General features: G+C 36.9%; 5 protein-coding genes and 1 long non-coding RNA gene across 9 annotated transcripts; 3 read left to right on the top strand and 3 right to left on the bottom strand.

Moving 5' to 3' along the window:
* Window positions 1-356: 356 nt before the first annotated feature.
* LOC107221641 (glycerol kinase) lies at window positions 357-4,079 on the top strand. The gene is made up of 9 exons (XM_015660707.2): window positions 357-754; window positions 936-1,194; window positions 1,303-1,526; window positions 1,642-1,848; window positions 2,365-2,475; window positions 2,572-2,825; window positions 2,979-3,184; window positions 3,280-3,411; window positions 3,502-4,079. The coding sequence occupies exons 1-9, from the start codon at window positions 680-682 to the stop codon at window positions 3,588-3,590; spliced, it is 1,557 nt and encodes a 518-aa protein (XP_015516193.1). The 5' UTR covers window positions 357-679; the 3' UTR covers window positions 3,591-4,079.
* A 23-nt stretch (window positions 4,080-4,102) lies between these two features.
* Window positions 4,103-8,413, bottom strand: LOC107221616 (synaptonemal complex protein 1-like). The gene is made up of 12 exons (XM_046730392.1): window positions 8,310-8,413; window positions 7,922-8,191; window positions 7,553-7,707; window positions 6,823-6,995; window positions 6,467-6,738; window positions 5,987-6,204; window positions 5,744-5,897; window positions 5,253-5,660; window positions 4,816-5,175; window positions 4,570-4,671; window positions 4,372-4,491; window positions 4,103-4,273 (listed from the first exon to the last, which is right to left on the bottom strand). The coding sequence occupies exons 1-12, from the start codon at window positions 8,364-8,366 to the stop codon at window positions 4,217-4,219; spliced, it is 2,346 nt and encodes a 781-aa protein (XP_046586348.1). The 5' UTR covers window positions 8,367-8,413; the 3' UTR covers window positions 4,103-4,216.
* A 1,084-nt stretch (window positions 8,414-9,497) lies between these two features.
* On the top strand, window positions 9,498-16,578 carry LOC107221637 (nitric oxide synthase, salivary gland). Its single transcript, XM_015660701.2, has 24 exons — window positions 9,498-9,797; window positions 10,913-11,049; window positions 11,161-11,323; window positions 11,409-11,500; window positions 11,569-11,710; window positions 11,807-11,946; window positions 12,051-12,225; window positions 12,291-12,392; window positions 12,456-12,650; window positions 12,733-12,830; window positions 12,922-13,066; window positions 13,149-13,253; window positions 13,320-13,387; window positions 13,494-13,637; window positions 13,713-13,887; window positions 14,005-14,134; window positions 14,195-14,273; window positions 14,352-14,545; window positions 14,616-14,785; window positions 14,905-15,203; window positions 15,276-15,400; window positions 15,476-15,621; window positions 15,703-15,894; window positions 16,081-16,578. Exons 1-24 carry the CDS (start codon window positions 9,690-9,692, stop codon window positions 16,186-16,188), a joined length of 3,432 nt encoding a protein of 1,143 aa, XP_015516187.1. The 5' UTR covers window positions 9,498-9,689; the 3' UTR covers window positions 16,189-16,578.
* Window positions 10,239-13,230, bottom strand: LOC124292858. Of its 3 annotated transcripts, none has more exons than XR_006902801.1 (4): window positions 13,104-13,230; window positions 11,559-11,834; window positions 11,128-11,338; window positions 10,239-10,618 (listed from the first exon to the last, which is right to left on the bottom strand). It is a non-coding gene; the product is annotated as an uncharacterized LOC124292858 (long non-coding RNA). The 3 variants fall into 3 exon arrangements; XR_006902799.1 differs by having other exon boundaries at window positions 10,596-11,058; XR_006902800.1 differs by lacking the exon at window positions 13,104-13,230 and adding an exon at window positions 11,960-12,100 and having other exon boundaries at window positions 10,596-11,058.
* Window positions 16,277-18,931, bottom strand: LOC107221647 (succinate dehydrogenase [ubiquinone] iron-sulfur subunit, mitochondrial). Its single transcript, XM_015660716.2, has 7 exons — window positions 18,796-18,931; window positions 18,127-18,257; window positions 17,706-17,849; window positions 17,431-17,626; window positions 17,236-17,337; window positions 17,054-17,176; window positions 16,277-16,863 (listed from the first exon to the last, which is right to left on the bottom strand). Exons 1-7 carry the CDS (start codon window positions 18,838-18,840, stop codon window positions 16,762-16,764), a joined length of 843 nt encoding a protein of 280 aa, XP_015516202.1. The 5' UTR covers window positions 18,841-18,931; the 3' UTR covers window positions 16,277-16,761.
* Window positions 18,932-19,210: 279 nt separating this feature from the next.
* On the top strand, window positions 19,211-20,545 carry LOC107221625 (coenzyme Q-binding protein COQ10 homolog B, mitochondrial). Of its 2 annotated transcripts, none has more exons than XM_015660677.2 (4): window positions 19,211-19,360; window positions 19,451-19,554; window positions 19,773-19,907; window positions 19,999-20,545. In XM_015660677.2, the coding sequence occupies exons 2-4, from the start codon at window positions 19,547-19,549 to the stop codon at window positions 20,441-20,443; spliced, it is 588 nt and encodes a 195-aa protein (XP_015516163.1). In that variant the 5' UTR covers window positions 19,211-19,360; window positions 19,451-19,546; the 3' UTR covers window positions 20,444-20,545. The 2 variants fall into 2 exon arrangements, with proteins under 2 accessions (XP_015516163.1, XP_015516164.1); XM_015660678.2 differs by having other exon boundaries at window positions 19,219-19,360; window positions 19,448-19,554.
* Window positions 20,546-20,610: the final 65 nt, after the last annotated feature.

The raw sequence follows: 20,610 nt of genomic DNA, 5'->3' as shown, positions 1-20,610 counted from the left end.
CGCTTTGAAAATTCGGTTTTTTTCCTGCATCGATGAGCACCGATTCAAAATTGGCGCGCTTCAAACGTGCGACGTGACTCGAATCTCGTAGTTTGTTGACAAACTCGTGTTTCCTGTTACGATTGCATACGTGACATAAATATATGACATAAACGCCTATTGAGAAAATAAATACAGAAAATAATCAACCTTCTGGATTGGTGTTATTTTTTTACGCCCTTGATCGAACACCCTGATTAAACAAATGACGCCTCATGGTGTTCCGAAAGATGATTAATACCGTCAAAAATCGTGGCCGACAACTGCCACGTGTTTTTGACTTTTATCAACGTGTGCAGCTCATCAAGGTCTCCGTCATGTTTGAAAGCGCATCGTTCATTTCATTAGCAACTACCGCAACTACGCACACATCCACATATCCTGCGTATCATCTCGTGAATGCGTAGCTTCGTATTATGATCCACAAACCATAGAGCCACAGATAATGCGGGGAAACCGTTGAACCCCAATCGATCTTAGATATTTGTTTATCGCCCACGAAACATATTTGTGGGTTATGAAATCACTCATCTCGTAGCCTCCGTTTTATTATCCTAATTACATAACTGCTACTATAGAACGAAGGGCGATCGTAGGACGATTGGCACTCACTGATGCGCACATTATAATTTATGTAAACATGCCAGAGAGCACTGGACGATTTGGTCCTCTTGTTGGGGCGATTGATGAAGGAACGAGCAGTGCCAGGTTTTTAGTAAGTAAATTAGTATGTTTTGACACAAAGAACTGAAGGTTTAAAAGGGTATTGATGAGTAGATAAAGCAAGCCATGTTTCAATGTACATCCGGTGTTGCGTCAAACCTTTGAACTGGATCAATTGCCACACCCGGTTTATCGAGGCATGAATCAATTTGAGAAAGTGATTATATTTACAGGTGTTCAGTGTTCGGCGGAGAGAAGTTGTCGCCTCACATCAGATCGAGATAAAGAATATATACCCACAAGAAGGATGGGTCGAACAGGATGCCAAGGAGATACTTAAAGCGGTGCATGAGTGCATCATTAAGACAATAGAGAAGTTGAAAGCGATCGACATAGACAAGGCGGATATCAAAGCTATCGGCATTACTAACCAGCGTGAAACCACTTTAGTATGGGACAAGGAAACCGGAGAGCCCTTGCACAATGCCATCGGTAGATAGAATCTCTCGCTCACACTTTTGAGTCTTTTTCCATTACCTTGGAGTGAGTAGAAATTTAAAATTTGGAAAAGCTTGTTAAATGCACGTTTTTTCGTTTCAGTTTGGCTGGACATGCGGACCACGACCACGATTGAGAATATCTTGGATAATGTGCCGAATAATACAAGGAACAAGAATTACCTCAAACCTCTTTGTGGGCTGCCCATATCTCCTTATTTCAGTGCTCTCAAAATCCGATGGCTTATTGACAATGTTCCAAGAGTTAAGCAAGCTGTTGAGGCAGGGAGATGTGCTTTCGGAACTGTCGACACTTGGCTGATTTGGGTTTGTTCAATAAATTTGTGAAAGAAGTAGACGAGAGGAGAAAATTCTCAGTCTACTCTTACATTGAATGTATCAGTAATACTTTGCCTTACTTAGAATTGCGATATATTTGCAGAACCTTACACAAGGAAAACTCCATATGACGGATGTTTCCAACGCATCTCGGACAATGTTGATGAACATTGAGACCCTGAAGTGGGATCCATTGCTCTGTCGCTTCTTTGGCATCCCGCTGGATATCCTTCCGGAAATTCGATCCTGCTCCGAAATATATGGGCATATCTCTTACCCAGAAGTCTTGAGCGGAATACCCATTTCAGGGGTGAGTTCAGCTATGAATGATTGCTTTTGTGTAGAAGTGAGTCATCCCAACAGTCTGTTCACTTTGATACTCAAACTGTTGTACAGTAGAACCTCGGTCATCCAAACACTCAATTATCCAAAAGCTGGCGCAAAAAATACATTTTTGGTACGAAATTTTAATTGTTGCTTGCTAAAAAAAGTGTAGGAGCTGTTCGTCAATTGACAATAGACGACTATGTAAAACCAAAGTAATAAAATAAGCATTCTGTATTTGAAAGATGTTTCATATGTATTTAGATGTTTTAAACGGACTGTTTATGGATTTAAAATTGTGTTGTATATATTATTATACCTTAACATAAAAATTGCATTTCGGTTATACGAACTAGGTTAGTTAATTCACGTAATCGAGGTTCTACTGTACTAAAACTTTAATCATGAGACGATACTTTGAACTGAGAAAACGTGAGAAAAACTGTCAACACTTCAATTTTTTGTATGTACTGCTGTTTGTAACGTTAATGCTGTTACACAGTGTGTAGGTGATCAGCAGGGAGCTCTGATAGGTCAGTTGTGTCTGAAACGAGGGCAGGCAAAAGCAACCTACGGCACAGGTTGTTTCTTACTCTATAATACCGGGAATGTGGTATGTATCCCAAGGAAATATGAAATCCAAATTCGTTCTAAAATGCAAAGATTTCTTCTAAAACTAAATCTGTGTAACATTTGACAACGCTTTCAGAAAGTTGACTCGAGTCAAGGTCTAATCACAACTGTTGCTTATAAATTGGGGCGCTCACCTGCCGTCTATGCCTTGGAAGGATCAGTCGCGGTAGCTGGTGCTGCACTCTCCTGGTTGCGAGATAACATACAGCTTATGGCCAACGTCACAGAGAGTCAGGATTTGGCGGAAAGAGTACGTTGCTCTGGTGACGTCTACTTTGTACCAGCTTTCTCCGGGTTATACGCACCTTATTGGCAGCAGGATGCCAGAGGGTAATTTAAGTGACATTACAATTTTTACCTCATAGAAGCAAATGTACAAGTTTTTTCATTCGCTATATCGTCTAGCTAAATTTCACAACAGATATAAAATTAGTTTGTGTTTCTTTGATCCGACTAAAAATTTTGACAATTTTCTGTGCACAGAGTTATATGTGGAATTACTGAAGATACTCAGCAGTATCACATAATCAGAGCTGCACTCGAAGCGGTGTGCTTTCAAACCAGAGATATATTGGAGGCAATGTTGGAAGACGCCGGGACCAGTTTGACTGAATTGCAAGTAGATGGTGGAATGACGGCTAATAATTTGCTAATGCAATTGCAAGCCGATTTGACCGGAGTTAGCGTGGGTCAGTTGTAGTCGGTTTCGAATTGCAAAGGAATTTTTTTTGTTGTTTGTTTAACAAAAAGTAAATAAAACAAAATATGCAATTCTTTTTAACAGTGAGGCCAAACATGGTTGAAACTACCGCGTTAGGCGCAGCCATACTAGCTGGTGTTGGTATAGGACTATTGGATATCAATGACGTTGTTGCTGATCAAATTACGAAGTTTTCACCACAAATTAGCGACGATGGTGTGTATGAGATAATCTTGATGGTGGGAGTTGATTTATATTTTCAGAAAAACGTTTTAGTCAGTATCATGAACGAATGTTAAATTTTAGAAAGGGATCTTCGATATTCTAAATGGAAAATGGCCATTGATCGGTCTATGAAATGGGATTCTTCCTCAGCACCAATCGACGGACGATAATAATGTGCAAGTGTGAATACCTAGTTTTCATAATACAGTGATATATTATATATAGTATATACCTAAATTCGATAGGTTCTATGAAAACAGATATATTTTGACAAAAAACGCTACATCTAGTGTATACAGAGCGCTATACACAACTTGTAGCATTTTTTGAAATACGTCGATTCTATCCGGCCCGCCGAAATACGTCTGTTTCTATAAGACCCGTCAAATAGAACAAAGTTCTTTATTTATCTACATTTACACTATTGTTGTAGACTGTTTAATATGTTAATATGTACGTAAATTGGTGATGGATAAGAATATTTATACACCAAACCCATATGAAGATATACTTATAGAGTGGTTTCTATTGAAAGAATGTGAAAAATTGTGTACGTAGCATTCTGCTTCGGAATCAGAGACCAACTACGCTCAATATTTTGATCATATTATTATATATTATTTGTTGGTAGTTAAAATAAAGGTGAAAATTTTTTTAAACACACGACTTTTTATCAATAATTAAGGTATTTTCTGTACGTTGTTTCTTGATTAATTCATGGCATCCATGAATCCTTGTGAAATGATAATTATTATTATTACGTGTGCAAAAAAATGTAACGCTTTCACGTCTATGTTTACTTTCGTTTGTAGTATGGCTTGTAAGATTTTCTGCTTCTCTGTTGCGGTGGTACCTGGATATGAAAGAACAACACAAAGAAAAAAAAACCGCGTGAAAATCCGTTTAAATCATAACGTCAGTGGAGTTCATGTGGATAGCATATCGTCTTACCACAGCAATTGCAGATGATGTTGAGCCGGTATTTTCTGTCCTATCTGTTTGACTTAATTTTACAGCGTCAGTTTTATTAGACTGACTCAACTTTTCGTACTCGCGTTCTATTTCTGTAATCTGAATAAAAAAGATAAAACCATTGGTTGTTTTTCGTGCGCAATACAAGAATTTAATCAAGGTATGGAATGTACTTACTGCTTGCATTCCGTCAATACTACTTAAGTCGGAAGATATTTCTAACTGTGCCATTTCAGTCCCAGTCGGACTATGAACGGGTGTCGATGAAATTATACTTCCCTGTAAATGACAGTAATGCAATATCCTATCTAGTTTAAACGTTATGCAGGTCGTTGCGAGATATTTTAAATTATTCACATCATTCGGAGTGTTCAATATCCAACGTCCAAAAATACGATGATCGGTTATACTCAAATATGGTACCTCGGGTCTAGCGAAACTCATTCCGAGGAGTGGACTTGAGACAATGGACAGCGACGTCCCCGTGTTCGTCATTTGCTTCGACTCTTCAATTTTTTGCAATTTGGTACGAAGATCGTTGTTTCGTTCTTTAGCAGTAGAGTATTTGGCTTTAAGATCGACAAATTTGGATTGCAATTCCACTAACTTCAAATCTTCGATTTCTTTTTGTTTATTTAATTCTTGTTCTTTCAAACCATTCTGCTCAAGCTTCAGCTTTTCAACCGATATCTGATTTTGGAGAATATCGATTTTCGCTTTTTGTTCTTGGATCTCTTTTGCATGGTCAGCTACTTGGCATTGCTCCGCCAAGTTTGTTTTTATCTGATTAAGAAACTCATGATTAAACTTAAAATCAAGTGTAATAGTGAATAAATGAAAAGAAAAGGTTCAATTCTCACCTTCAGTTTTTTTTTATACTCCAATTCGTTGTGCTTCTTTTTATTTTGCAAATTTACCAGCGTTTTTGAACAATCGGCAATTTTACAATCCTTTTCTTCAATAGTCTTCTCATACTGATTCAATTGTACAGAATATTTCGCTTCTTTATTGGCGAGTTCTGAATCGAGTTTGGTGACATAGTCGGATACATTCTTCAAATCATGCTCGGATGTAGCAAGTTGTCTGTTCATTTCGGATATGTTTCTAAGCTTTTGATTTTGCGTTATTTCCCATGTTTCAAATTCTGATTTAGCCCGACAGTTTTGATCTTTCAGCGCTGTTAACTGTACGTTTAGGCTCTCATAATTCAAAGACAATTCTTCTTGCTCCGTCAAGGCATTACTTAAATCGGCGTTCAGTTTTGATGACTAAAATGAAGTTAGATTTTATTGCAAGGAAAATAGTGCGAGGAAATCTTGGCGGTAATTATTACACTATAAGTAATACGTACCTCGCCGTCTTTATTTTGTAACTTTACAGTCAATCTGTTCATTTCGTCAACAGCTTTGACATCAGTTTCAGATAAATTTTTATTATCCTCGGTAATTTTAATGAGTTCTTCGGACGCTTTTGCGACCTTCGATCTTAAATCCTCCAATTGATTTCTAAATTTGAATACATGCACATGTGTGAGTTATGATTACTAAGGGTACAATAAATGTCGGCATTGTCGTCGACTTACACGATAAATTACCTGCACTCAGCTAATTCTGAATCTTTTTCTGAAATTGACGCAAAATGTGAGCTATTTGATTCAAGAAGTTCAGTGTTCAATTTCGCTTCTTCTTCCTCCAGCTCACAGCAAGTGGTAGTCAAGTATTTGATCTGTTCCTTATACTGAGCGGACGTAGCTTGCTGCGCTTCACATTTTGAGCGATACTCGTCAACCTTTTTTAAAATTCCTTCATTTTCCTGAAGACAAGAAGATCGATTTGATCTAATTATAAACTATTCGTAAAAATTTCATTAGATGCGGATAAAAACGTACAGAAAATGCGTGAAAACCCGCAAACAGAAAAACAGAAAACTAATTCTATGGCTATTTTTTCTACGATTTTTGGTACAGTTTCACTACGTTTCTACTACTATCTTCATCTAACGGAATTTTACACCAGAGCTAAGTTTCTTTAAAAACCAACTCTGGGTTTGAAAATAATATTTGCGAGACACGTACAACTTCCAATTTCGACTGCTCCTCTATTTCCAATTTCAATTTTGTTTCAATATTCATTTTGATTTCAGATATTTTACTCATCTCTTCGGCGTGTTTTACCCGATTTTCATTATATGTTTTTTCAGCCATCTCCTGTTTAAGATCAACTTCAGAATTAAGGCGAGTCAAATCCGATAATTGATCTTCGAGCTGTTGATACCTAGTTTCATCGATCAACGATTGCCTGTTTAACATTGCCAATTGCTCTACCAATTCCTTTGTTTCAGTTTCACCTTCAAATGATAATGATGAAAAATAACGTTGGTCGGTTGTCAGAGTCAAAGTTTATGAAGGTGAAAGTAAAGTGAGAAGATTACGGTATTTATCAAACGATTCGGTCAGAATATTCTTAGTCTCCTGCTGCTTTAGTTTAGCGTTATTATACAATTTTGCCAGGTCATCTTCGACCTCCTCGCATTCTGTGAGCGTCTTCTCTGCGCTCTCGAAGTGCTCCTCTGCGACAGCCATCAAGTCGAAAACGACATTTTGCCTGTCAAAAGGAACGGAATCAGTACGAAATAATTAATATTGTATGTCAATATCATACACAACTTGTAAAAAGTTATAGTCGCTATTCGATAGGACTTTGATTACGGCACCAACATGTATAAATATATTAGGGTGGTTCTTATTTTGGTCATGTCGGAATTTTTTCACACTCATTGCCCCAAAAGTGATCAACGCACACATACATATATATATATATATATGTATAAAATAAAAAAATTTCCCATAAAATAGGCGCAAGAATTTTTTTTACAATATATAATTTTAAAGAAATAAATAATTTTCTTAAAAAAATTTTAAATGAATGCATTTTTCCATGTAAAAATTCGACTGCATGGCGGGCGTGTTAGAGTTGTCGGACAAATTCAGGGTTGCGGTCAATTTTTTTCCTATATATATGGATTACTTTTGGGCGGTAAATGCGAAGAAATTCCGACATAACTAAAATAAGAATCACCCTAACAAGTATGAGGTGTGTGATGCAGTTGTGAGGTACTAGCAACAGCAGCAATGATCTTGTCAGTTGAAGGTAAATATCACCTTTTCGTAATTTCATCCCCCCTTTTAACTTGGTCTTGAATAATATTCTTCATTACGATCTTGCGTTCGACGGCCTTGGAAAGCCTTTGTTCCAAACCCTTGATTGTCAACTTAGCCTGCGCGAGTTGTTCTTCCATTTCCGTCAACTGCTGATGCTGCAGTACAAATTGTACGAATCGGAAACACATTAAAATGCGTGATTCAAATTTTCAATAATTATAATTCTATATACACGCATTGATTGGACTTTTCACTTGTACTTACAAAAAATATAGTATATAAAGTGACTTTGTAACCCGGGAAAATCACATAGTAACTGTTTTTAATTTTAAGAGCTAAATATTTCGGAATAAAAAAATTCTCATTCACCTGATCATCGTCAACTAAAATTAATTCACCCTGCGTCGCATTATTATTCCATATCTCCAATAAACTTTGTAGATTATTGGTCAATGGATCATCCACGTCTTGAGAGCTACTCATTACAACCTCCTGAGACATAGACTGCCCTTCAATCTGAGTCAGATTCATGGTCGGCGTGTGGTTTTCAATTCTACTCCAACTGCTAGTGTGGCCGGCAATTTTTCGCGTTGACGAAGGATTGTCGCTTTGGTCAATAGCACTTATCGCTTTTCTTTTCTATATTTTTTGGAAAAATCGTTCAGAAACTACGACAGCCGGTAATTAAATAATAAAGTTATAAAACGAAATAGTCTCTAGATTTGAGAAAAAAATGCAAAGAGAATACGTTACGTACGGTTCCTGCGACAGAGACAGACTTCGGATCATACTCGCTATACGATCGTTTCTCCATAGTAAATTATACAGCAGGCTCGCTTTAAATGAGTTTGATTAAACTTGAAGTTTCGTCTAATCTCTTTTTTCTCTCTTGATTTCAAATTATTATGCAACTCGACCGCAAAGCGTGAAAATCGTTATGTTCGAATTGCAGCTTCAAACTGATTGTGAGTACCCAGAATCCTCAGATTTGAGTTTCTGCACTCTGAATATGGCTCTTTGACATGAAAAAATAAGACAATCGCGGTATCAAGCGCGCGATCGAGAGTTATCGATTGCGACTAGTGTTTTAAAATTCAAATTATCAATACGATCATGTCTAATCGGTTGGTAGATATTTACTTTCTTGCTAACTTCAGGGGTTAATTTTTTTGCACTTTCTCTGCATTTTACCATACATATCATAGTCCATTAACTCAAAACAGACAAATCAGATTCCTCGACTATACATTAATTTCGATTCTCAATACTTGTATGAAATCAACAATTGATTAATTACATACACTTTACTTGATCATTATTGTTAATTTTCGTTTTATGTCATCAAATTGCAGATAAGCAGTACATGATAAAAATATTCATGATTAATTATTTCATTGCAAGCAATTGGTTTAGAAATACATAGCCGGAGGCTCTTCGTAACAACCCATTGTCGGAAAAATAATCTGTACTTTCTACGACCTGTAAAAGTACTCAATATTCATTACTTGTATTGACCGAAGATCCGTTTTACGTATATCAATTAATACGTTGAAAAACGAGTTTTACATACATCGTATGTATAGTGACGCCGAGCCAAAAATTACCAAACAAATAAATAAATAAGTAAATAAACGTTCTTTACATCATATAATACTTGATCTGAAACCAAACCCGTGGGAATAATTGTAAATCGATGAGGATACGATACGATCATATCGGGATACGTGAAACGTGGTGAATAAAGCTCGGCGTTCCTGAAAATCAATTAGGCACATTAACCAGTCCCTGTCTAGGCGCGGTTTTCACAAAACACCTGGTTTGAAACTCGTGGTAAATCGATGATATATACGTTCACAGCGCATGTTAGCAACCGTCGAGGATGCTGGGCTGCGTCTTCGGTCCTCCCACTTTCGGCACTCCGCGTCCTCGAATCCGGGGGCAGACATAATTTAAGTCGCTTTCATTGACCAAGGGAAGGGTACGGTATATATATATATATATGTATATATAGATCGCGCAGATCGCGGAAGCGAGAGCCGCGAACGTTGGGCAAGAATTTTGGAAGAAAAGGAGAGGGAAGGAAGAAAAACGGAAGGGACGAAACTGAAAGAGATCTACTCGTCCCGTATTTGCCGAGATGAAGGACCACGAAGCTGCGCCTCCGTGTCAGAGAAAACCGACGAAACTTCGAAATCTTATATACAAAACAGAAGCGTTCGATTCTCTTCACAGCAACAATGCCGAGGTTCGGATATAATCTTAGAATTATATCAAATGATTTTCTTTTTAATATAAATTATATATATATCGATCGCAACAAATTAACCCTCGATAACTCCTTGTTATTCTCAATGTGAGAATCTTAACAAGAAATAATCACACTGATCGTCGGTTATACTTTAGCAATTATATTGGCTTATATCGTTCAATTTTGAAATTGAATTTACATCCAAAAGACGAGAATTAGACTTTTTCTTTTTTTTTTTTTTTTAATTCTCATATTTTACGAACATTTAAACAACTTCATACCGTAGATTTGAATCCCCAGACACGGTACAATTTTTTTATTCTTCGTTCATAAGTCATTCGTATATCAGCGGGAAAAATCGATAGAATTTTACCATTTCAAATAAATTCAGTAAAATGGAAAAAATTTCCTTCACGTTTTGATTTTCATTTTGATCCTTCAATTAACATATATAAAGTTTAAACACACACCTTTGTATTACTTGTTCATTTCGTCGTAATAATTATTTTGTTTTTTTAAAAATTTTTTCATCATCCTTTGTCGATGAGATTAAATTAAGCAAAGAAAACATTGAATGGTACACGAATTAGAAAACTGTTTAGGCCTTACAATTTATGCATGCACATGCATACCCATTCATTGCTTGGTAGTGATTGTTAACAGGAACGTGATCGAACATTGATGTATAAAATTATCTGTACGTGTAATTGTAGAAGCAGAAGCTGTTAAGATTGAATGAACATTTTAACTGCTTTAGAATATCACATACTCACCCGTCATGATTGAAATTCATTGTTCACGGTATCCTTGCGTTTTATCTGAACCATATTATACAATATCAGTACTTACATACAGTAAAAAGGATATAAAAAATATTTGCCAATGTTAGTGTAACATTGCTTTTTCAAATGAATTATACGTATACGTACTTAGTGTGTACTGTACATTTGAAAGTAAACAATATTATGATCGTTGCCAGAAAAACTCATGTCTTCAATGGTTATAGCATTTACAGGAAACGGATGCAATAATGCTTGAAACTTAAAATTTGTTACTCCGCTATATTACGCATCAACATTAAACTCGATAACATCGCTAAATTTATTTTCCAGAAAACGCATTGCTCCAGTGAAGTCTGTTTGGGCAGCATAATGTCTTTGCCTAATCACAGCACAGAGCCACGTTCAAAAGATGAAATTCTAGTACATGCTAAAGATTTTCTCGATCAATACTTTGCGTCGATTAGACGGTAATGTATCTGAAAACAGATTACATATGTTTTTTAAAACCTAATTACGATATCAATATTGAATATCTGTGTAAACACCTTAAGTCTCAATGCGCTCAATTCAATGTGTAGATTGAACAGCGATGCGCACCGATCACGCTGGGAAAGCATACGGCGAGAAGTGTTGGGCGCGAGTACGTACCAACTCACAGAAACAGAGTTGGTGTATGGAGCAAAATTGGCCTGGAGAAATGCGGCTCGTTGCATTGGACGGATTCAGTGGTCAAAACTGCAGGTTCGGTGATTTTTGCTGAAAAAATTAAGAAGAGCTATGAATGCTTTGCATATGTATAATATCTTGAAATAATAAAATTCACCAGGTTTTTGACTGTCGATATGTGACAACCACTAGTGGCATGTTTGAGGCACTCTGCAACCACATCAAGTACAGTACAAACAAGGGAAATATCAGGTGAATAATCATTTGATGCATTTGACTTATAAAATACTAACACAAATTTCATTCTCACTGTATTGTAGATCAGCAATCACCATCTTTCCACAACGAACCGACGGCAAGCATGATTATAAAGTCTGGAATCAACAGCTCATTAGCTACGCTGGTTACAAAAACGCTGATGGTACAATCACAGGAGATCCAGTAAACGTAGAATTTACAGAGGTTTGTCAGGAATGAATGATATTTCCAGAAAGATTCAAGCAATTTTCCATTTCATCTCTATCGTCATTGAAGTATAATTGTAAATCACTTCCTTAGCTCTGCATGAAGCTTGGATGGCGGGGTTCTGGAACAAGATTTGATATATTGCCACTAGTGTTATCAGCGAATGGACACGATCCTGACTACTTTGACATTCCGACTGAACTTGTACTCGAAGTTTCTCTCAGCCATCCGACGTAACTATTATACCTTTTATCGAACAAGTTTGTCACAGACACTTGCAGTAAGATGATTCCAAATTTGGATATTTTTCACTGTATGATCTTCAAATGACTTTCAGATACGAGTGGTTCGAAAAATTAAATCTCAAGTGGTTTGCAGTACCAGCTGTTTCTGGTATGATATTCGATTGTGGTGGACTGGAATTCACTGCCGCGCCATTCAACGGATGGTACATGAGCACAGAAATAGGCTCTCGAGATCTTTGCGACATTCAGCGTTACAATATGTTGGAGGTAAATTAGACTAGATGTTGAGTTTTCTTCATCGCAATTATGCATATATTTTGCACGTGTTTCAGACTATCGCAACTCATATGGGCCTGGATACCAGAACAGCGAGTTCACTGTGGAGAGACAAAGCTATGATAGAGGCAAATGTCGCGGTGCTTCACAGTTTTCAGGTGCGTCATTCAATTCCAAATCTTCAATGGTGAAGTTATAACAGTTGCTTTCATGATGTTTAGATGAAAAATGTAACAATTGTCGATCATCATACGGCCTCAGAATCGTTCATGAAACATTATGAAAATGAAATGCGTCTACGCAACGGTTGTCCAGCAGATTGGCTGTGGATTGTTCCGCCTATTTCTGGCTCTGCCACTCCAGTATTTCACCAAGAAATGGCATTATACTATCTTAAACCATCATACGATTATCAGGTGATGATACAGAAAGTCTCATTCTATTGTTACTGCTAATTTTCGCAAGTATGGATAAAAATTACAATTCGCAAAATTTTAGGACCCTGCCTGGAAAACTCATCAGTGGAAGAAAGGACGAGACAAGAAATCGTTTTCAAAAAAACCGAGGAGAAAGTTTCATTTTAAGCAAATAGCTAGGTACGATAGTTAATGTTCAATATTTATTTGACCTTTTGAAAATTCCTTTCAAGCTGGCGCTCTGACATCGTGCAATCATTTTTTGTTACAGAGCTGTGAAATTCACGTCAAAATTATTTGGACGAGCTTTATCCCGTCGAATTAAAGCCACGGTACTTTTTGCTACGGAAACAAAAACATCAGAAATGTACGCGGTAAAACTTGGAGAGCTTCTTGGGCATGCGTTTCATTCTCAGGTGAAAAAATAAATAAAAGATGCTCTTGAAATCTCACCTGATAATTGACTGAAATATACCAGTTTCACTAAATTTTCTACAGGTTCACTGCATGGCAGATTACGACATCAGCAATATTGAACACGAAGCATTATTGTTGGTCATTACATCTACTTTTGGAAATGGTGATCCGCCTGAAAATGGAGAAGTGAGTAATTATTCATCCATGAGAATATATGTTACTTCCTATAATCAAATTTTTTACATCTTTCAGGCATTCGCTCAAAACTTGTACGCGATGAAAATGAATGAAACCTACTCAAACAATGAAAATAAGATCAGGTACTTTGCTTCCATTCTTTCACTGCTATCAAAGATTCATCTGATGCAACTGGTAAAAAATTGCTCTGAATTTAATCTTACTATAAAATTATTATTATATTCTCAGTCTGGCAACTTCCAAGTCGTTTATAAAGGCAAACAGCCAGACAGAATTAGGAAGTTCTAAGAAATTAGACCGGTTGGATTCCCTTCGTGGCTCCTTCACCGAATCTCAAGCCGAGGATACTTTTGGGCCATTAAGCAATGTCAGGTTCGTTGATACGAACTTGATGCATAAAATGAGACGCGAATTGATGTGTAATTTTACAATTACTTTCCATTATAGGTTTGCAGTTTTTGCATTGGGATCATCAGCATATCCAAACTTTTGCGCCTTCGGACGTTACGTGGATAATCTGCTTGGTGAACTAGGGGGCGAACGTCTGCTGCGCTTGGCACAGGGAGACGAGATGTGTGGACAGGAACAGGCTTTCAGGAAATGGGCGGCAGATACATTTACGGTTTGTAAAAAATTGACAGTTGCATTCGGCTCCTAAATTCAAAATATAAAGACATTATTAGCCGAATAAAAAGTAATTTCACTTTAACCTATTCTGATATCGTATTTCACTTTTCAGGTCGCATGTGAAACATTTTGCTTGGATGATGATGAGACTTTGTTAGAAGTTGCCCTGTCATTGGGCTCCGACGTTTTATCACCAGCCGCAGTGCGCTTTGTTGAGGCTGACCCACAGCCAATTGCTACAGGTAAATTTCTCTATATTTTACCCTCAACCCTCCCTGACAATAATATGTTTTACATTTCAGCATTGAAGAAGTGCCATTCGAGAAACGTCATGTCGTGCAACATGTTACGAAAAACTAATTTGAACGGCAGTAACTCTAGGTAAGCAAATTTGGGATACAGTTAGAAATTGGGTGAACTTTAGTACAAGTGTAATAATGTTTGTTCTCCCATCTTTAGCGGTGTTACATTATTGCTTGAACTTGACGAAATTGCTGGAATGGAATTGAAATACAAGCCAGGCGATCACTTGGGTGTTTTTGCATGCAACAGAGCTCAACTTGTTAATAGTATTATAGAGCGTCTTCAGACCAATGTAGATCCGGACATATCGATTGAATTGCAAATGCAGAAGCAGTCTCACACTCCAAATGGTTCGTTGTATTTGCGTCGAGATACATTACAAAACAAATTTCACGATTGACCTTGTTTTTAAACATGCAGGCATTGTGAAAACTTGGATGCCACATGAACGCTATCTACCAAACTCGTTACGAATGTTGCTAACAAGATTTTTGGACATAACTACCCCACCAACTCCAAATCTTTTGCGATATTTTGCATCAATAGCAACAAACCCAGAAGAACAAGCGCAGCTCACTGAACTAGCGACTGTACGTAAGAAAAATCTTAAGAATAATAACAATTATATGTTTTAGAAAATTTCGTATTTTCTACTACTAATCTTACTAGAGATTTGACAAAATATCTGCTTTCTTTTTTTCTACATCAGAATTCAACGGCATACGAGGATTGGCGTCACTGGAAATTCCCAAATCTTTTAGAAGTTCTCCAAGAGTTTCCGTCTGTTAGACCACTCGCATCACTTTTGATTCTTCAGCTTACGCCTTTGCAGCCAAGATTTTACAGTATTTCATCATCACCTAATGTCCATCAGGGACAAATACATCTCACAGTTGCCGTTGTTCAGTACAAGACCCAAGATGGTACAGGGCCAATGCATTATGGAGTTTGTTCAAATTATCTCCACCAGTTGGCAGATGGCGAATCACTTTACGTTTTCGTTCGAAGGTCAATACAGCGAAAAATGCAGAAAAGAAACAGTCTTTTATATTTATATATTTAATATGGACAACTTTTCAGTGCGCCAAACTTCTACATGCCATTGGATAAAAGAGCACCGATGATACTCGTTGGCCCAGGAACCGGGATTGCACCATTCCGTGGATTCTGGCATCACAGACTTTCAGAAATGAGGCTCTCCAAAGGTAGAGAACTTTCAAATTAAATCCATCACCATTGCCTTTAGCTTGACTGCAAATTCTATTAAATTTTCGTTGCAGACATAAAAGTAGGGAAGACCTGGTTGTTCTTTGGCTGTCGGCAACGGGATTTAGATTTGTACAGAGAGGAAAAGAACGCGATGCTTAAAGCTGGTATATTGGACAAAGTATTTCTCGCATTATCGCGCGAGCCTGGAGTGAAGAAGGTAAATTTAAGATTGGACACAGCTGATTAAATTCTTAAGTGGTAAATGACTAGAGTCAGAAACATATCATAAATTTTACAGACTTACGTCCAGGATTTGATTCAAGCAGAGGCTTCTCAGATATTTGGGATGCTAGTACATGAGCAAGGCCATTTTTATGTGTGTGGTGATTGCACAATGGCAGAGGACGTTTATCAAACTTTGAAACAGATTATTCAGACACATGGCAGGCTCAGTAATAAGGAAGTTGAGGCTTATATGCTATCCTTGAGGGTAATGCCATATTTTACAGATGATAATTTAACGGAAAAAACTTCTCTCGCAACCTATTATAGAAACAATCCTTTCGTCAATCTGCAATCAATCTCTCTAATTTTATAACAGCATGCCAATGTGATCAGTAAATATATTACCTAATATACAAATACTTCATAACACTTGAATGTCAATTTTTGTCAGGATGAAAATCGATACCACGAGGACATATTTGGTATAACTCTACGTACTGCTGAAGTGCACAATCGATCGCGAGAGACAGCGAGAATCAGAATGGCATCGGAACCGTGAAGAAAGTAATAAACTAATTAAATCTTGCACTTTAGTAGACTTAGAGATAGGCAAATTTTACTATAATAATATCAAATCTCTTTCTGCATATCTTACAAGAATGTTATATTTCAAATAATAAATTACAATCTTTGAATCTCAATACACGGTTAATTTATTTTTATACCGTTACTCATAGAACTAAATTTCACCTCATGATAAATAAGTAATGTTCATTGCATATTAATACTGGTCATTAACTTTGTAGAAATTTTACACGGATTCGTTAATAACAAGTATGCCGACGTAACAATCGTGAAATTGTAATTTTTTTCTACATATGCATCAAACATAGAGTATAAGTATGTCAGAAGAGCGTTACAATAAGTTTAAATTATAACTGGAGAAAAATTAACATTTCAAAAAGTACCGAATCACTTTAGTGATGCTTTTGATATTTTATGTACATACATATATAAATACATGCATACATACCATGGTGTACGTATACATTGCTTGCACATTTATACGTCTATGCACGGCAATACTGTGCACAAATAACTCTTATATCTGACTAATTCCTACAAGCAATACTCAATTGTGCAGAGCAGTAGTGTTGAGACCCGGTTCACCCTTTTCTATAACACCAGCTAACAACTTCTTTATCTCTGCAATTGCCTTACCAGGATTCAGCCCCTAGTTGAAAAGAATTTATACATTTCATAAAAACCAATATTCAAATAATTAAACTTTTGAGAGTAATGATCTTTTTAATGTTTTTTTTTTGCATGATTAAATATTTTTATTTCAATTTTATAGGCTTTCCATAATCCTCACTGATTTCATATTAACCCGATTCAATAATGTTCACTGCAAACAGACTTACCTTAGGGCATGTTCGACTGCAATTCATAATTGTATGGCAACGGTAGACTGAGAACGGGTCTCTTAGTTTCTCGAGACGTTCCTTGGATAAATCGTCTCTTGAGTCGATGATCCACCGGTAAGCCTGTATCGTTGCGCAAAGGGTGAGACCAACGCCATTTCAATTAATCACGACATAATTACCTGCATCAAAACTGCCGGGCCTAAATATTTGTCTCCATTCCACCAATAAGACGGGCAAGAAGTACTGCAGCACGCGCATAAAATGCACTCGTATAGACCATCCTGTAATATAATATTACATTGGTTATTTTCTGAAGGATACACTTTGTAATAAATTAATAGATGACATGCGCTATAGATTGGCGGAATACTAACCAACTTTTTACGATCGTCAACACTTTGCAGGTATTGCTGGCTACCACTTTCTTTAGCATCTTTACGTTGGAGCCATGGCTGTATACTGCGGTATTGAGAGTAAAAGTGGTTCATGTCTGGCACCAAGTCTTTTACGACATACATATGAGGCAATGGATAGATCTTAGTTCTCTTGCTAAGGTTTGTGTCAATCTTGCTGTATAAAAATGTTGGAGTCAAGAACAGGAACTCACGCAGGCGCAGATAAAAATCTTCAAGCATTGTGAAAGTCATACCTAATACAGGCAAGAGTGTTCGTTCCACCGATGTTCATTGCACAAGAACCGCAGATTCCCTCCCGACATGAACGGCGGAAAGTCAAAGTTGGATCGACCTCATTTTTAATCTTAATCAAAGCATCTAATACCATGGGACCACATCTGAAAAAATTTTTATGTCATTAATAACCAAAGAAATGAAATATTGCAGAAAGAAGTTACTTGTGTATTAAGGCTGTTAGGATCGATATAGGCAGTTCAATGAAATTAGTTTCACAGGTAATTGCATCCAGAGGAATGACGACAAGAGGATATCACAAAATCTGCAAATGAATAAGATGATGATTATCGTGTAATGTTTTGCAGGTTGTGGTAAATTTCAAAAACGTTAATATATTAAATAAATCTGATTTGCAAAAAAACAGTACTGGAATCTTACGAATTCAAGTCAACTTTGTAATCTTGCATGTCCGGTTTCTCATCAGGCTTGTCGGGATTCCATCGGTAAATGCTGAAAGTCTTCAATCTGGCTTCAGCATTTTGGACCGTGGATGAATGCAATCCACGAACCTGTGAAATGGATTCAAATTGATAATGAGAAGAGCGAGTGAAAGGTTATAAATAAAACGAACAGTAAATAAATTGCGACTCATCAACTGAGGTATTCAAATGTTGGCATGCTGCTGAAAGTTCCTATGTTTTCAGATTTATATTTGGAAATTTTGTTTGCGAGATAAAGCGTAACTTATGTTGTCATTGGTTAAAGCCCAACCTAAAATTCTAACTACGATGTAGCACCGCATTCCGGGCGAAATTATACAGGAAAATATTGAGTCAACAACGGTTTAATTATCACAAGTGAAAACACTCGGCTTTAATTTTAAACCGATGATAACAGTCTGCTGAATAAATACAGTACAAAATAACTTTGATTACGAGTCTGAAAACAACTATAGTAGGCAGTCAACGTAGTAGGTGGGTATCTGTTATGTCATGACAGGGTTGAAAAAAGGATGAAATTTTGCAAAACTTCAAAACGAATAGTAGGAGAAAAAATCACGTGAATTTCTAAGTCCCAATTAGCAAAACAGCACCAAGTATTACGTACCTGTCGAATGACATTTCGGCAATTTGTCGGGAAAATCTTTGCCATTTTTACGTCCGCCTACCGCGATTCACAAACTGCCACTAGAACGTTGCGTAATCAGTGCGAACTCATCACTAATCGAGAATGTCGAAATATCGAAATATCGTTGCGCGGCGCGTGATTTAAATCACATTAGAAACGCTGTGAATTTCTAAACGTAAGTTAATACGGATACGATAGCTGAGTATGTATTCGATCTTAAAATGAATCCTGCAAATAAATACAAATTAAATATATGCTGCTTTATATTTTGCTAAACTACGCCGTTAACTAAAGATATATATATATATATATATATAACCTAACCTCACGGACAACGTTTTGATCGAAAATGCGCATTGATTATGGTTTCCTCGGAAAAAACGAGAGGCGCTGAAAGACCTTGAGATACGATATTCCAAGATAAACCAAATCGACCGAAGTATACCTAATCCTATTTTTTCTCGGTTTCCAAATGTTACGCAATACATCGATGCCTGTGTTGGCGTATCCAGAATCAGCGAAAATGAAAAATCATCGAAAAAACGTGCGCATAAATGTTAAAAGTACAGTTCTATCATTAGCACTGCACTCTGCATTGTAATTGCATCATGATTGTTGCGAATTCTTGCAGCAGGTGTGGACTATGGACAGATTGGCGCACACGATGTTGGACTTTCAGCGCGCGTCAGGTTGAGGGTTTTACCGCGTTGTCAAAAAGTGCAACACCACAATGTACAGGTAAGATTGTTGCACCTGTTTCACGTCGATTAATCTCTAATATCATAACCAATTATTAACATCGATAAGTAATTTCGCAGGCATGGTTATATCGCGAAAATAGCTAGGTTATCAAAATTGAAATATCTTTTTGTCACTGTTCTCTGTCAAAAACCTTCGAAAAGAATTAAATTTAAAGATTTTGAAACATTTTTCCATTCACTATTCTCTTTTTTCAGTTATAAACGGTTGGTTGAAAGTTGCACTTTGCAAATTGGAAAAAGTTACAAAGTCAAGGCCAATCTGAAGAGAACATTTATGAACCTAGGAAACCAAAATAGGTGCAAAGAATTTGAGGGCAGAAAACTTGTTGGGTAAGGATAGAAAATAGAACATTTAATAAACAGAATTTTTGTTTTCTGAAGTAAGCAACGAAAGTAATACTAATATAACCATTTACCACAGTTTCTCAATGGAGCAGATGTTCAAGGTCGTTGCTGATGTTGGTAACTACAAAACTTTCGTACCATTCTGCAAGAGGTCTGATATAATGTCCAAAAGCGATGGATTCCTGAGCGCAAGTTTGGTCATTGGATTTCCGCCAATAAACGAGAGCTATACCTCAAAAGTGACAATGATACACCCGCGTTTGGTGAAAGCTGAATGCAGCGATGGGAAACTTTTCAACCACTTGAATACGCTGTGGGTATTCAGTCCTGGACTGAAGAACAATGAGCAGACCTGCGTTATAGACTTCTCTCTCTCTTTCGAGTTTAAGTCAGTACTTCATTCTCAGTTGTCGAATTTATTCTTCAACGAGATTGTCAGACAGATGGAAAATGCTTTCATCGAAGAAGCCAAAAAACGGTACGGTAGACCATGCATCAAGGTTGTCAGACTGGAAAGATGATCGCACCGTATCAAAACTGTAAATCGTGCCACAATGTTATATAGGATATTCTGTATATACAAGAAATATATTTAAAAGTAAAGTATTTATTTATTGGTTAAATTACTTATTTCTTCTTTTACCACCCTGATAAGAATCTCTACAAATGAACCTGCTTAGCAGACGAG

The sequence above is a fragment of the Neodiprion lecontei genome, chromosome 2, assembly GCF_021901455.1.
Source record: "Neodiprion lecontei isolate iyNeoLeco1 chromosome 2, iyNeoLeco1.1, whole genome shotgun sequence".
NCBI classification, from domain to species: Eukaryota; Metazoa; Arthropoda; class Insecta; order Hymenoptera; family Diprionidae; genus Neodiprion; species Neodiprion lecontei.
The sequence above is the reverse complement of the archived record's forward strand: the minus strand, read 5'-3'. Positions and strand labels throughout refer to the sequence as shown.

Bases quoted from the DNA above. Each gene is read 5' to 3' on its own strand.
- LOC107221641 (XM_015660707.2), top strand. From the start codon at position 680: ATGCCAGAGAGCACTGGACGATTTGGTCCTCTTGTTGGGGCGATTGAT. The intron at 1,527-1,641 runs GTTTGTTCAATA...ATATATTTGCAG, and splicing joins TCGACACTTGGCTGATTTGG to AACCTTACACAAGGAAAACT. The intron at 3,412-3,501 runs GTGTGTATGAGA...GTTAAATTTTAG, and splicing joins ACCACAAATTAGCGACGATG to AAAGGGATCTTCGATATTCT.
- LOC107221616 (XM_046730392.1), bottom strand. From the start codon at position 8,366: ATGGAGAAACGATCGTATAGCGAGTATGATCCGAAGTCTGTCTCTGTC. The intron at 5,176-5,252 runs GTGAGAATTGAA...TTTCTTAATCAG, and splicing joins AGTATAAAAAAAAACTGAAG to ATAAAAACAAACTTGGCGGA. The intron at 4,492-4,569 runs GTAAGTACATTC...TTTTTTATTCAG, and splicing joins GTATTGACGGAATGCAAGCA to ATTACAGAAATAGAACGCGA.
- LOC107221637 (XM_015660701.2), top strand. From the start codon at position 9,690: ATGAAGGACCACGAAGCTGCGCCTCCGTGTCAGAGAAAACCGACGAAA. The intron at 12,226-12,290 runs GTAAATTAGACT...CACGTGTTTCAG, and splicing joins AGCGTTACAATATGTTGGAG to ACTATCGCAACTCATATGGG. The intron at 14,135-14,194 runs GTAAATTTCTCT...TTTACATTTCAG, and splicing joins CCCACAGCCAATTGCTACAG to CATTGAAGAAGTGCCATTCG.
- LOC107221647 (XM_015660716.2), bottom strand. From the start codon at position 18,840: ATGGCAAAGATTTTCCCGACAAATTGCCGAAATGTCATTCGACAG. The intron at 17,850-18,126 runs GTAAGATTCCAG...AAATTTTTTCAG, and splicing joins TACAAAGTTGACTTGAATTC to ATGTGGTCCCATGGTATTAG. The intron at 16,864-17,053 runs GTAAGTCTGTTT...CTTTTCAACTAG, and splicing joins GCAGTCGAACATGCCCTAAG to GGGCTGAATCCTGGTAAGGC.
- LOC107221625 (XM_015660677.2), top strand. The intron at 19,908-19,998 runs GTAAGGATAGAA...CATTTACCACAG, and splicing joins GAGGGCAGAAAACTTGTTGG to TTTCTCAATGGAGCAGATGT.